Source organism: Cyprinus carpio, chromosome B2, assembly GCF_018340385.1.
Source record: "Cyprinus carpio isolate SPL01 chromosome B2, ASM1834038v1, whole genome shotgun sequence".
Taxonomy (NCBI): Eukaryota; Metazoa; Chordata; class Actinopteri; order Cypriniformes; family Cyprinidae; genus Cyprinus; species Cyprinus carpio.
In genome coordinates, this window is record NC_056598.1 from 15,478,786 (window position 1) to 15,493,641 (window position 14,856).

General features: G+C 38.7%; 2 protein-coding genes and 3 non-coding genes across 5 annotated transcripts; all 5 read left to right on the forward strand.

Moving 5' to 3' along the window:
- The first annotated feature begins 723 nt into the window (after window positions 1-723).
- LOC109044935 (E3 ubiquitin-protein ligase HECTD3-like) lies at window positions 724-11,672 on the forward strand. Its single transcript, XM_042718291.1, has 21 exons — window positions 724-1,399; window positions 1,637-1,797; window positions 2,685-2,777; window positions 3,094-3,229; window positions 3,330-3,451; window positions 4,183-4,296; window positions 7,177-7,259; window positions 7,353-7,518; window positions 7,598-7,679; window positions 7,911-8,093; window positions 8,685-8,737; window positions 9,021-9,085; window positions 9,176-9,279; window positions 9,369-9,482; window positions 9,575-9,664; window positions 10,208-10,414; window positions 10,496-10,625; window positions 10,889-10,963; window positions 11,064-11,145; window positions 11,231-11,302; window positions 11,401-11,672. The coding sequence occupies exons 1-21, from the start codon at window positions 1,070-1,072 to the stop codon at window positions 11,483-11,485; spliced, it is 2,547 nt and encodes an 848-aa protein (XP_042574225.1). The 5' UTR covers window positions 724-1,069; the 3' UTR covers window positions 11,486-11,672.
- Window positions 11,673-12,049: 377 nt separating this feature from the next.
- rps8a (ribosomal protein S8a) lies at window positions 12,050-14,554 on the forward strand. Its single transcript, XM_042718295.1, has 6 exons — window positions 12,050-12,167; window positions 13,097-13,203; window positions 13,415-13,514; window positions 13,709-13,884; window positions 14,088-14,217; window positions 14,397-14,554. Exons 1-6 carry the CDS (start codon window positions 12,164-12,166, stop codon window positions 14,504-14,506), a joined length of 627 nt encoding a protein of 208 aa, XP_042574229.1. The 5' UTR covers window positions 12,050-12,163; the 3' UTR covers window positions 14,507-14,554.
- On the forward strand, window positions 13,239-13,344 carry LOC122136404. The gene has a single exon (XR_006154104.1). It is a non-coding gene; the product is annotated as a small nucleolar RNA SNORD46 (small nucleolar RNA).
- On the forward strand, window positions 13,937-14,006 carry LOC122136403. Its single transcript, XR_006154103.1, has one exon. It is a non-coding gene; the product is annotated as a small nucleolar RNA SNORD38 (small nucleolar RNA).
- Window positions 14,555-14,719: 165 nt separating the features above from the next.
- On the forward strand, window positions 14,720-14,854 carry LOC122136410. Its single transcript, XR_006154110.1, has one exon. It is a non-coding gene; the product is annotated as a small nucleolar RNA SNORA47 (small nucleolar RNA).
- Window positions 14,855-14,856: the final 2 nt, after the last annotated feature.

The following is a 14,856-nucleotide window of genomic DNA, read 5'->3' on the forward strand; positions in this document are numbered from 1 at the left end:
GGATAGTATGAAGATTGGTACGCAGGGATTGTGTCGCTCACATTATCAGGTGGCCATAATATCAAACAGGTTTGAAAATGTAGCGTCTGTGATAGCTCAAGAAGGGTTCGGATCACGTGCTGACCTGCTCACATTTAACGAGCTTCGGCGACCGCAACGAGCACCGATTTGGTCACGATCCGGGGGTTTTGTCAAAGACCGTGGACATCCGTCCGCGACAGCAAAATCCAGCCAAAAATCCTGTAGTGTGAGCCTGACTTAAAATAGTGATCAGTTCTGTAATCGTTCAGGTAAACAGAGTACTGACAAACACATGTAACAGAAACGATTATTTATTTATTAATTATTTACTAAATGTGACAGGTGTCATAGGAGTAGTTTAAGCTTAACTTCGTTCAATTTTATTACCTGCTTGAAATAATCCATAAAACAAAACACGATCTGAGGCGCCGACGCTAATAATCTCTGCTCCACTCGCCTTTGTGCTTGAAGGCCCCGCCCTCGATGGGGCATCCTGATGAATATTCACGTGAGCGCCACCCAGTGGAACCAAATATTTCAGGAACTGAATCTTACACCGGCTGCACAAAAGTTTGTTTGAACAGAAATGAGCACTGCAAACTAATAAAAAACATTATAACCTAAATGATTAACCAAATGTAGTTTAGGCTTATATGCGCAACGCTTAAAATATATTATTAATTTTTTTTTTTAAATATTTCAAATCTGTCGAGATTCAAGGAGCGTGAACTCATGAATATTCATGTTTGCTCCGCCCATTGAAACTCTTAACACCTGTTGAGATGCATAGCTGTCTTGACAGATGCCAGTATCCGTGAGAAAGCTCTGACGGGAGTAACAATGCTCAGCTCTAGCTAGACTTTTATCGTACGGTTCGTTTATTACACCGGATCTCCGTAAAAGCGGAGAGACCGGGAAAGAAAGGGAAAGCATACGTGAGGGTAATGTAATGCTCGCTGACGGCCGAACTGCTCAGTGCTGGTGTTGTTGTTGATGACACATCATCATCATCAAGCTCTCGGCTCGCGCACTCAGACCTGAGGAGGAGATGTCTTTAGACGAGAGCCCTCACACCCTCCTGGGAAGGATACGGTTTTTAAACAAGTGCATTGAATGTTTCGGAAAAAGTGAAGCTCTGCCGGAGTCCCTGTGTTACGTGCCGAAAGAGGTTTGCTACAAAATCTGTAAGGATTCGTCATCGGGCTCAACAGCTGGCAACTCAGGAGGCAAGAGTTTGGTGTCGGTGTGGGAAAGCCCACATCAGGCTCCACACAAAAAATTATGCAAGTGTAACATCGAGCTCAAAAAAGGCACATGTATACGAACAACAGGGGAAGAGTACTGCAACAGCCACGGTCTGTGGGTCAAAATAAGCAAGGTATGTACTATTTGTATGGGCTGTTGTCGGGAACTGGTGTCTGAAAGTATTTTGATTGATCTGCTGTATCATTATTGCTCTCTGAATACACAGGACTTCCTGGTCCGTGACGTCACGGCATGTAATGTGTGTGTGTGTGTCTCAGAATTTTCCACTCTTCTGATCAATGGGCATTCAAATATGAGTCAGCCTGTTTTGTTTGTCACTGCGATTGTTTGACTGTTCTGTCCATCACAGGAGCAGCTGGAGGAGTATCGTGCTGGTCTGGACTTAGAGGAGGGCTGGATCCTGGTGTGTAAACACACAGAGGGTGGAGACAGGCTTGTGCTGGTGGAATCTCCCGACGCTGTCCTCCGCCAGCAGCAGCTGTTTGGTTATGACCACAAGCCTAGTAGCAGGTTTGTGTCACCATTGTCCACCATTCTCTAATTCACTGATCCAAGATGTACGTAACTTCAGTTTATTGAACTGTAAAGTTGTGTGTCCACCATTCTCTATGTACGTAACTTCAGTTTATTGAACTGTAAAGTTGTGCATTCTCGATCCAAGATGTACGTAACTTCAGTTTATTGAACTGTAAAGTTGTGAGCAACATGTTGGGGAGCCAAACGTTCAAAGGTCTGTGGTCAGACTGTATATAATCTTACATAAGATTTCTGTTTCAAATGAATGCTGTTCTTTTGAACTTTCAAATGGAAAAGGATCATGGTTTCCACAAAAGTATTAAACTGTTTTTAGTATAGATAATAATAAAAAATATGGCAATATCTCCCAATGTCGCATATTCAAATGATTTCTGAACTTGATCATGTGACACTAATAGCTGTGTAATAGCTGCAGGAAATTCAGCTTTGCCAACCCAGGAATACATTTTTGTATATATAAAATATATTTAAATAGATAACAGCTGTTTTTAAATATAATAATATTTTACAACATTACTGTTCTACTCAATTTTTGATTGATTGATTAGTGCAGGCTTGGTGAGCATAAAAGACTTAAAAAAAACCTACAGACCACAAATCTTTAAACGATAGTATTTGCTGTATTATAGCAGAAAAGGGTTTTGCAGTCTTGAGGTAACACCTCAATCAATTATTTTAAATATAAGATGCCACTGAAATTGAACTGGGGGGGGGGGTCAGACATATTCAGCTTACGACTTGAATTCCCAGTCTCCATGAATTGTATATTCAAAAGATATTAAAGTGTTGATTGTAAATAACTTTATCCTGACAATTCAGTGAATGTAAAGTACCACCATTTTTCCTGAATGGTTTTGTAGGTGGGAGCAGGTGGTGGATGTGGAAAACTCCTTGCACGTGGGTGCCAAACCCAAGGTGGCAGAGCCGGACGAGGTCGCTGTTCGCAGACTGAGGTGAGTGGATGCTTTGACACAGAAATGTAAAGGAAAAAATCTGGACCACATGGCTTGTATTTGGTGAACGAGTCGAATTAATATATTCTAATATTAAGAAGCAGTTGTCAAAATATTTTGTTCCTAAGAAATAATGGTAATAACAAAATATTTTTCCAAACTGTTTCTTTTTATGAGGCATTTTTCTTCATGATGGTTTCTGTAAATGTAAAAGATGTTTATCACAGCATAGCAAAAGCAAAAAAAATGAGCATGATGTTATTGACCCAGATCTGCTTAATCCTTTGATGGACTGTATGCAAACTCTGTCTTCCAGGTATGTACCTCCTACATGGACGTTTGAATGTGATGAGGACCTAGTACACTACTACTGTGACCACACTGGGAAAGAAGAGGAAAACCTTGGCGGCGTGAAGCAATGCGTGACCAGCATTGATGTGTCTTCTAATTCGGTATGTGAGGGCTTAGCATTGTTCCACATTATACTGAAGAGCAGAGAGCCATGAACATATCAGGTGTTCTAGACTAGTAAGTGAGTTTTCCTGTTTGAAGGAGGACCCCAGTGGTGGCGCAAGCTGCCTGACTGATGGAGACACCGAGACGTTCTGGGAGAGCGATGGCATGCAGGGACAGCACTGGATCCGGCTGCACATGAAGAGAGGCACTGTGGTCAAGTAAGGCGCGGCTCATTTGCTAGTCACCTTTGGGACTGACTGAACTGTCATTTTGCAAGTGAAATCAGATCTGATCATTCAGACTGAGGCCCCGTTTACACTAGTGCGTTTTCATTTTAAAACATAACTTTTGCTATGGTTATGTGTAACGTTTATACTACTCTGCCGTTTTCGACCCTTTGAAAACGGAGACTTTTGAAAACGCTGCAGACCCCGTTTTTGTTTGAAGACTCCGGGGTTTTGAAAATTATGGTGTGGCTGCCCACATTCACTCTGTGTATCCTTGACGACCGTGTAAACAATAACATAATGCGCATTGTTGTTCCCATAGATGTATAGGTAGATTCCCCATTTGATCACTTCAAGCACGTAGACGCGTCCACGATCTAAATAATAGGGAATCTACCTATTCATATCTATGGCTGTACCTGCATGAATGGTCACGTGACGTGCGTTTTAGGTTGTGTAGTGTAGACGGAGATCGTTTCTGAAACGTCGCGGAAATGCCAGTGTAGACGAGGATCGTTTTCATTCTAAAACACTGTTTTAAAATGAAAAACCACTAGTGTAAACGGGGCCTGAGACGCATTGCACAAAATCTGATTTTATTTAATTTCAAACCTTGTGTTTTTTTTTTTTGGTAATCAGACTCCAGAAAACTGTGCCAGATTTCATTCAGATTAAAAAAGCTGATCAGAAACAAAATAAGTTTTTATTTTCTCTTCTTTTAGCAAACTGATATTAACAGTGGACTCAACCGATTTTAACTACATGCCCAAAAGAGTGACTGTATATGGTGGAGATGGAGATAATCTCAAGAAATACAGTGATGTAACAATAGATGAGTAAGTCATTTTTTTATTATTATTTAAAACCTAACAAACATTGTTGGTGCAATATTTTGTATGGAAGGTGTCCTTGGGATATTTTATTTTAAAATAAATGTCACTTTGTTATTTTGTTAGCTAATGTGAAAACATTCAATTATTTTTAAGTGTGGTTTAAAAGTCTAATTAATTTTTGGGGCCAATTACCATTTTATATAAGCTGTTGTAGAAGCACTATTTTGAAGTTATAAATATTTAGAGGTTATATAAGATTCTGAATATTGTGGGATGCACTAAAGGTAGTAGTAAGAGGTAAAATTATATCCATTACATCTAATTTAAAGAAACGTAGAAGGCAGAAACTACAAGACCTTGAAATTAAACTAAAAAGACTGAATCATGAATCATAAAGTTAAGCAAGATAAAAAAAAAAACCAGTTAAAGAAATAGATGAAATATATTCTATAGAATTACAAAAGAAACTTCTGTTCTTAAAACATAGATACTATGAAATGGGGGGAAATCATTAAAATTGTTATCCTACAGATTTAGGAAACCACAAGCAGACAGAGCTATCAATAAAATCAGAAATACTCAAACCAGGGATATACATTGTAAACTAGAGCAAATACAACAGAGTTTGGAAAAACTGGATAAAATTAATGACGATCTGCAGATAGATTCATTTTTATCCTCATTAGAGTTACCCACAGTGTCAGAGGAACAAAATAAATCTTAATTAGTGGAAATTACAATGGAGGAGTTAAAAGTAGCTGTGGCAAGCCTAAAGACAGACAAATCACCAGGAGCGGATGGCTACCCTGCAGAATGGTACAAATCCATGTTCGATCATTTGGCCCTAACTTTATTAAAGGCTTACAGTTGGGTAGTACAAAAAAGGGAAATCTTACCTTCCTGGAGAAAAGCGATTATCTCTGTCATTTTAAAGGAGGGAAAAGATAAGTTGGAATGTGGTAACTATTGGCCAATTAGTGTTCTAAATGTTGACTATAAGTTGTTTACCTCCATTTTAGCATGAAGATTATAAAAAGATTCTCCCAGACCTCATTAATTTAGATCAGACAGGCTTTGTCAACGGCAAGCATCGGACAACATCAGAAGAACTTTACATATTCTTAGTTTCCTTTCAAATCGTAATGTGGAAGCTGCACTATTGAGTTTAGATGCAGAGAAAGCCTTTGACTCTGTGAGATGGAGTTTTTTTTATACAGGTGCTGGTCATATAATTAGAATATCATCAAAAAGTTGATTTATTTAACTAATTCCATTCAAAAAATGAAACTTGTATATTATATTCATTCATTACACACAGACTGATATATTTCAAATGTTTATTTCTTTTAATTTTAATTATTATAACTGACAACTAAGGAAAATCCCAAGTTCAGTATCTCAGAATATTAGAATATTGTGAAAAGGTTCAATATTGAAGACACCTGGTGCCACACTCTAACCAGCTAATTAACTCAAAACACCTGCAAAGCCTTTAAATGGTCTCTCGGTCTAGTTCTGTAGGCTACACAATCATGGGGAAGACTGCTGACTTGACAGTTGTCCAAAAGACAACCATTGACACCTTGCACAAGGAGAGCAAGACACAAAAGGTCATTGCAAAAGAGGCTGGCTGTTCACAGAGCTCTGTGTCAAAGCACATTAATAGAGAGGCGAAGGGAAGGAAAAGATGTGGTAGAAAAAAAAGTGTACAAGCAATAGGGATAACCGCACCCTGGAGAGGATTGTGAAACAAAACCCTTTGTATAGTCTTCAGTTCCAAAGCTGATTCAGTGCAGATGATCATTCTACCAAAATTATTATACTTATATCAGACACTTCCAGTAGAACTTTCGAATCAACAATTTACAGATTGAAATTAATTAATATCTAGATTATTATGGAAGGGTAAAAAACCCAGAATAAGATTTAAAACATTACTATTAAGTAAAGGAAAAGGTAGGTAAGGCCTCCCATGCTTACCACAATATTATGCGGCCCAATTAAGGCCATTAGTCTGCTGGAGTAGTCCAGTATATTCAGCAAGATGGACTGAAATAGAAAGAGTCTCCATTATCTCTCCTTATTGCTGATAACAAGCTAAGAAGTAGAATGATTAAGGAAACAAACCCATGGATCAATTTATTTAAAATTTGGCATCAAGCAAAGAAAATGGGTGGTTTGAAAGATGCATCGAAAATATTAAGAGGGTGTGCCTTTGATACTGATTTTGTCCCAAACAGAATAGATGACCGATTTCAAAGCTGGGCTAAGCTAGGAATTTCAAATTATTACAAAATTTTTAATAAGGGCAAAATCCAAAGCTTTGAAGCGCTAAAGGGAAAATATGGGCTTAATCAAAATGACTTCTCTAGATATCTGTGTAATATCAAACCAGAAATATTGACAATCCTCAAGACGGGGATAATAAAAGTGTTCTTAAGTGTTATTATCTCAAAATTATATAATGCATTTCTATAAAATGTACCCGAAAACACATTTTATGTTAGAGACAAATGGAAACTGGAAGGGAATTTTAATGTCTCAGATGAGGATTGGGAGAAAATTTGTAAAACACAATGGAAATCTACAAACTCAGCCTTGTGGAGAGAATTTTGTTGAAAGAATGTTATTAGGTTCTTTATTACACCATCACAGAAAAACACCAAGGGAAGGGTACTAGCTGCTGGAGAGTATGTGTGGAAAAGGAAGCTACATACTCTCCATAGTAAAATTAATGTGTATGTATGTTTTTTCATTTTTTTTCATTCTTTCTGAGAAATAATGTATGTCCTGATCTCTGCATATATTTTCCCTCTAAAAAGGAAAATAATAATAAAAAAAGATTGTGAATATTGCAACACTATGGCTTTATTTCTATCACAGCAACTTAATTGGAGATGTTTGTGTTCTGGAGGACATGACATCATATTTGCCTGTCATAGAGATAAGGATTGAGGAATGCAGAGGTAAGACTCATGCGCTGACATCTGAAAGAGAAAGCCTGACTCCTGACCAGTCATCTTGATTTGTTTATTTTCTGTAATCATATTTTGCTGTAGATGAGGGAATGGATGTACGGATCAGGGGTCTAAAGATAAAATCGTCCTGCGTGCGTAACTTGGGCCTGAATGCAGACATATTCCAGTCTCCCAACTTAGTTCGCTACCCGAGGTTGGAGGGCACACCCCCTGATGTCCTCTATCGCCGCATCTTGGTCATTCAGAGGTAATGCCCAGCAATATGTGACATCATAAGCCCTATATATATGAGATTTTGGCAGCTATCAGTTTTTTTGCATCTGTAGGTTCATCACACTCCTGGACAGTCTGTTGCCTCATATGGTGCCTGCATGGGACTACAGCCTTGGAACATTCAACCAGATCAAAGTTAGTACTCTTGTCTACAGCAAATTTATCTTGTGCCATTCTCTACACCTTCAGTGAATAGTTTGTGTATATGTGTACATGTTGTTCCTTTCTTTTACATCAGTTATTTAAATTATCAATGTGAAATTTGTACTATCTGCCCTACTTCTTCCCTTGTCTACCATTGCTATCAGGAATTTATGTGCCAAACTTTTTTTTTTCCTGTTTCCTCAAATGTTGTGCTGCTCTTAGAACATAAAGCAGTTCCTGCTGTTGTCCAAGCGTCGCTCTGCCCTCATCACCCAGTGCCTGAAGGACTCTGAGACCAGTAAACCTAACTTCCTGCCCCGCCTTTACATCAACCGACACCTTGCCATGGAGCACCGTGACAATCCCACTCTTGACCCCACATGTAAAAATGCTGTCTTCACTCAGGTAGTCCACGAAACAAGTGTCAATACATTTACTAAATCCATTGTTCTGTGGTTGCATGAGATGTAGTACTGTTCAAAAATTGGTGTCACAAAGTTATTTATTTATTTTTTTTTTTAAAGAAATAAAGGCTGTATTGTTCAGCAAAAACAAATTAAATTCATCAGAAGTGGCAGTGAAGACATTTAAAATATAACAAAAGACTTTTCTCTATTCATCACAGAATCCTGAAAAATTATTTCCACCAAAATATTAAGCAGCACAACTCTCAACATTGGTAATAATAGGAAATGTTTCTTGACCACCGAATCAGTATATTAGGATCATTTTCTGAAGGATCATGTGACACTTGACTGGAGTAATGCCTGCTGAATATTCAGCTTTGTCATCACAGGAATAAATAACATTTTAAATATATTTAATAAGATAAGTTATTTAAAATTATAATATTTCACAATATAACTGTTTTTACTGTATTTTTTAACATAAATACAGCCGTGGTGAGCATAAGAAATTTTTAAAAACATTTTTAAAATCCTCTCGACCACAAACATTTGAAGGGTGATGTAGAGTGAATATTCTTTGTTTATGCAGGTGTATGAGGGTCTGAAGCCGTCTGACAAGTATGAAAAGACTCTGGACTACAGGTAGTTTTTTTCATCGCAGTTGTTTTATATGCAGTTGTATTCAGTGATGAACTGCCTTTAACTGTCATTTTGCATTATTGACGCACTGTTTTCCTAATTAATGTTGTTCAGTTGTTTTGACGCAATCTTTTTTGTTTAAAGCGCTATATAAATAAAGGTGACTATAGTACTTGCTGTTTTTAAAAGTCAAAATGCTTCATAACACATTAGTTATTATTGAAACTATCACTATTATATATAAACTATTATAAACTATATATAAATATTTTTCTCTTTCTTACAGGTGGCCAGCACAACATGACCAATGGTGGGAGTGTAAATTCATTGCAGAAGGCATCATCGATCAAGGTCATACAGAGATAAGCTTCCTCACACCCACAATAATTCTCATGTCTGCAAGAAAACACCATATCCTCACCTGAGATTTCTGTCTTGTAGGTGGTGGTTTTCGAGACAGCCTGGCAGACATGTCTGAAGAGCTTTGTCCCAGCTCATCAGAGTGCCCCATGCCACTCCCATTCTTCACTCGAACTTCTAACCAGGTAACAGCTAACTTGCCTTCACTCTAATGCAACTGACAAGGTAGTTATTAACTTATCATTATACAATGATTAAACTGTTTTTGGATCAGGGGGCTGGAGAGGCCAGAGACTTCTATGTGCCAAATCCTTCATGCCGAGAATTCCACAAGTTTGAGAGGATTGGGCAACTAATGGGTGCAGCTCTTCGTGGAAAAGACTTTCTGGTGAGTGCTGGTCTTGTGTGTATTTGCATTGGGATTTTTGTGTTAATTGAATGTTCTGTAGTGAATGAGATTTCATAATGTTTATTCTTTAGGTTCTGGCTTTACCAGGGCTGGTGTGGAAGCAGCTGATTGGAGAATCAGTCAGCTGGGCTATAGACTTTCCTGCAGTAGATTCTGTGCTGGTAAGAAGTCCAAACATCTCTCCCTCAGTCCTATCTTTGCATTTAGGTGCTGACCAGTGGTGTAATGTAACGAAGTAATAATACTTTTACAATACTTACAGGGTTAGTTCACCCAAATATTAAAATTATGTCATTAATGACTCACCCTCATGTCGTTCCAAACCCGTAAGACCTCCGTTCATCTTCGGAACACAGTTTAAGATATTTTAGATTTAGTCCGAGAGCTTTCTGTCTCTCCATTGAAAATGTATGTACGGTATACTGTCCACGTCCAGAAAGGTAATAAAAACATCATCAAAGTAGTCCATGTGACATCAGAGGGTCCGTTAGAATTTACTGAAGCATCGAAAATACATTTTGTTCCAAAAATAACAAAAATTACGACTTTATTACGCTTTTTCTTCTCTTCCGGGTCTGTTGACACTGTCTTCTGTAGAGCTGCTTTATACCTGAATCAAAATTATTTGTACTGAATAAAGAGCTAAATGTGACTTGATTTAACCAACGTGTAATCAGTGGAACTGATGAAACATGATTTCTTAGGTGAAGTTGTTGGAGGCTATGGAGCATATGGACAAGGAGACATTTGATTTTAAGTTTGGCCAGGAGCTTGTGTACACCACACTCCTGAGTGACGGGCAGATGGTGGAGCTGATCCCAGGAGGCAGTGGAGAGGTGGTCCGATATGAAGACCGCATTGAGTTCATACGCCTGGTACAGATATCCAGACTAGAAGAGAGTAGGGCACAGGTAATATTACATTACAAAGTATATTGAGACTATTACAGTATTACAGTCCGTAAGATTCTGTGCTGTGTTTCTGCACTGCAGATTGCTGCCATGCAGGCAGGACTGGTGAAAGTGGTGCCGCAAGCTGTGCTTGATCTCCTGACATGGCAGGAAGTGGAGAAGAAAGTGTGTGGAGACCCAGAGATCACAGTGGAGGCTCTTAAACGCCTCAGTGAGTCATACAGCAGCTGACATGAGCATTAAATAATTGATATTCTCTGCCTCAGCATGAATTCTTCAAGGCACTGAACCGAATAGTGGATGAAACTGAAAATATTACAGCTCTGTACAGCAGTCATTCTCAACTTGTTTGTTTTACTTTAGGTCCCAAATTTAAATTGGATTTCAAGTGGCACATTACCAAAATAGTGTGTTTTGCTAGGATTTTATGTTAGTGTTTGCTAATGGAATTCAATGTAATTTACTTTATATCAGCACGCTTTGAAGACTTGGAACAAACGGATGTCAGAGTGCAATACTTATGGGAAGCCCTGATGAACTTCACCAATGGTTAGTAAAGATCCTTTGTGTACATGAAACGACTATTTCTAGTAATTTGCAAAAGAAAGTACTTCATTTTCCTTTTTTGATTTATTTACATATTTACCAGAGGATCGCAGCAGGTTTTTGAGGTTTGTGACTGGGAGAAGTCGTCTTCCTGCTCCGATTTATGTCTTCCCAGACAAACAAGGGTGAGTTATGAAGAAAATAACACTGAGACCACATGCTTTTATAATGAGGTCTGAATAAAAATTTTACAAATGCATTTTTGTCTAGCTCTGAAACCATAGATGCACTTCCTCAATCTTCCACATGTTCCAGCACCCTTTATCTACCCAAATACTCAAGGTCTGTTTATGTAATATAATATCTATGTGAGCAGTTGGTCTTTTCTGATGCATAATAACTAATTAAAATGTCCCTTTTTACCGCTTTGTAATCCGCAGTGCTAAAGTTTGTGAAGAGAAGCTTCGCTATGCTGCATATAACTGTGTGGCCATCGATACAGACATGAGCCCTTGGGAGGAGTGACCGGATTTTGCCATGTTTACGAATTTTACACACATTTCTGCTTAAATTAACTGTAGCCTTCAGCACTGTGCACGTGACCATATCTACACTACTGCCAATTACATCTGTACAGTATAAATGTGTGTTAAACAATACCTGGTTTGCAGTTCTTTCAAGCTTATAAATCAATAAAGTTACATGAACTTCATAAGTGTCCTCAATTACTGGCCCACTGCCACGTAGTTTCTTTTCTGAAAAGAACATTGTTCATGGGCTTGTTATGAGCAATATCAAAGAAGACTTTCTGGTAAAATTTCATATACACAAACCTAAGTACTTGAGATATATATATATATATATATATATATATATATATATATATATATATATATACATATATACAGTAGTCAACATTTGAAGTGGATCAGAACTTTTCATCAAAGTTGTCCTAACACCTACAACCAAAATACGTTCTTGTCTCAGGACAACTTCGATATTTTTTGATCTACTTCGTATGTTCACTACTATGTACAAAACACTCGGCATTATAAACTACTGAACGCGTGGTGGCAGTGAAGTGATTCCCCTCTGAGCCATTAGAACTACTCTCGCGGTTTCTCCAGGTATTCTCGCGATATGTGGTTTGTTGAAACCCGCCCATGAGCCTTTGCGAGCCCTCTTTCTAGCCGGCGCCTGAGAATGGGTACGTGTTTTCAGATTCTGGTCGCTGGAACAATCCGTCTTCATCTGCGCTATCCAATGATGCTTTTAACTAAACTCGCTTAGTGCTATATCAAAAAGGTAGATTTCAAGTGATATAGTGGCAAATTAGACGATTCAATGCCTTTAAAACCGTTTATACGAGAAGAGATGTGGAAAGTGTCTGGAGACCTTGCTCAAGATGGCTGCGCGCATGGGGTACTATACTCTCAAACAGCGTTAAGAGTGAAAATAAGGCTGGTAGTTGTACTCCGAGACGTGTACAACGCTGATCAATTTGTAGATAAATGATTTAGTGGTTGAGAAGTGTAATTTGGATGAGGAACTGGTTAGCACCAGATACTAAACGGGTAGTAACGTTAGATGCATGTCGACCACTGGAGGCTGCATGGCCCGCTAACGAGCTGAAAACTAGGCTTGGGTAACGTTAGCTTGTAAATGTTATCAAACTATCGTTTGCTTCGTATTTCTCGACACAAACAGTTTCCACTAACTTTAACAATGTGTTATTTGTTAAGTTGGAGCTAATGACGTGTAAACTGTTAGCTTATTGCTAATGGCTTACTGCTTTTAAAAACAATTCTTTATTCTTATTACAATTCTTATTCGTTCCACACCTGGATGATTCTCTCCCATGTTGTACAAAAGTAGTTTTCAGGCAAGGTGACTGAGGATTGTGTTCTTTTCTATGGGGAAGTTGTACAAGTGTGGAACAACACGAGGGCAAGTAAATAATATTTGGTTAAATGTATGCGTTTGAGTGTGCATGATGAATCCAGAAGCGGAATCCGATTTTTCATGCGGATAAACACCTTGGAGAACTGAACACTCAAGTATGCTGTGAAAGGGATTGATTTAATTTCATTCAAATTTGTTTCTAATGCACCTCAATCACTTTAACTTACACCAAAGGTATCTCAAGGGACAACTGGCACAAACGCCGCAAGACTGGTGGCAAACGCAAGCCCGTGCATAAGAAAAGGAAATATGAGCTCGGGCGTCCTCCCGCAAACACCAAGGTAAATCTTACTCAGAATCCATATCTCTTTGCGACAATGTGGGTGATGAAAACACGTCCTTAGGTTGGTCATTTTTGGCCGTTTTGGTCAAAATATTTGACCTCCCAATGTTAGGATTCGTCATAGTTACACTGACACATGGCCGAGCTCAAAATATGTCTTCATTGGTGTGCCACATTATATAAACTCATATTTTTATGGCTCTCCATAGATTGGACCTCGCCGCATCCACACAGTAAGAGTCCGTGGTGGAAACAAGAAATACCGTGCCTTGAGGCTCGATGTGGGCAACTTCTCATGGGGCTCAGAATGTAAGTTTCTGAAATGGTTTGAGCTGCTTATATATGTGTAGTTCTTTCAATGAAGAAAATCTGTCCAGTTCTGCTACTGAATGTGCTTGATGGATATCATTTAGTTTTCTGAGAAAGACGCATTCAACCTGATCTTAAATGCATTTGCTGAGCTATTATTGGATGTTGAATTAGAGGCGGTTTTGATATTTCAGGCTGTACCCGCAAGACCAGGATCATTGATGTAGTCTACAATGCCTCTAACAATGAGCTGGTGAGAACCAAGACACTGGTGAAGAACTGCATTGTCCTTGTGGACAGCACTCCTTACAGACAGTGGTATGAGTCTCACTACGCTCTTCCACTTGGCAGGAAGAAGGGTGCCAAGCTGGTAAGTTCAGTCAGTTGTCTATATTCAGTTGTTAGGTCTTTTAATAGTGGTCTTTCTTTGATGATAACATTGTCCAGTTCTGCTACTGAATGAAAGTGATGCAGTTTAAGACTCTGAGGAAGGCTTGTAGCTTACAAACTGTCAATATCAAAAACATGCACCGTAATCAGTATATGGCTAATTCTCATTTGTTGTCAAACCAGACCCCTGAGGAAGAGGAAATCCTGAACAAGAAGAGGTCAAAAAAGGTCCAGAAGAAGTTTGATGAGCGCAGAAAGAAGAGCAAGATCAGTCCTCTGTTGGAGGAGCAGTTCCTGCAGGGGAAGCTTCTTGGTTAGTTGTTACACGGGGTCTTAATGTGATATTGATGTGATCGTGATGAAACTTTAACCAGTTCTGCTACTGACACAATAGTGCTGAAGTTATACCTTTTCTGATAACCACTGAAATGCTGCCTGCAGTGACACTGCTCTTCAGTTTAAGTGTTCTTAATCTATGGTTTTGTTTTTCAGCCTGCATTGCCTCCAGACCAGGACAGTGTGGCAGGGCTGATGGCTACGTCCTTGAGGGCAAAGAACTGGAGTTCTACTTGAGGAAGATTAAAGCCAAGAAAGGCAAATAAATGTACAGCTGTCTTTGATACAACCATTAAAGAAAATACCCCAACTCAGCATGTCGCTGCTGTTCTCATTTTGTACAACATTGTGTTCAGTTGTCTTGGAAAAGCTTTTCATTTGATTAGCTGAGAAGAGACTTGATATCTTGCAGTAATTGTTTCTGCTGTGCACTGGTTTTGCAATGACTCTGTTTTCCATCCTATGCATATTTTATTGAAAGGAGGATTGAGAAAGTTAAGCAGCTGCATTTGTTCTGCATTAACTGGTTATAACCTCCTAGAGAAAAAAACAAGTGCTTAAGTGCTTTTTAATTTTCTGTATGAAGTAGTCATTGCAATGCTTGTGTACATTTCTT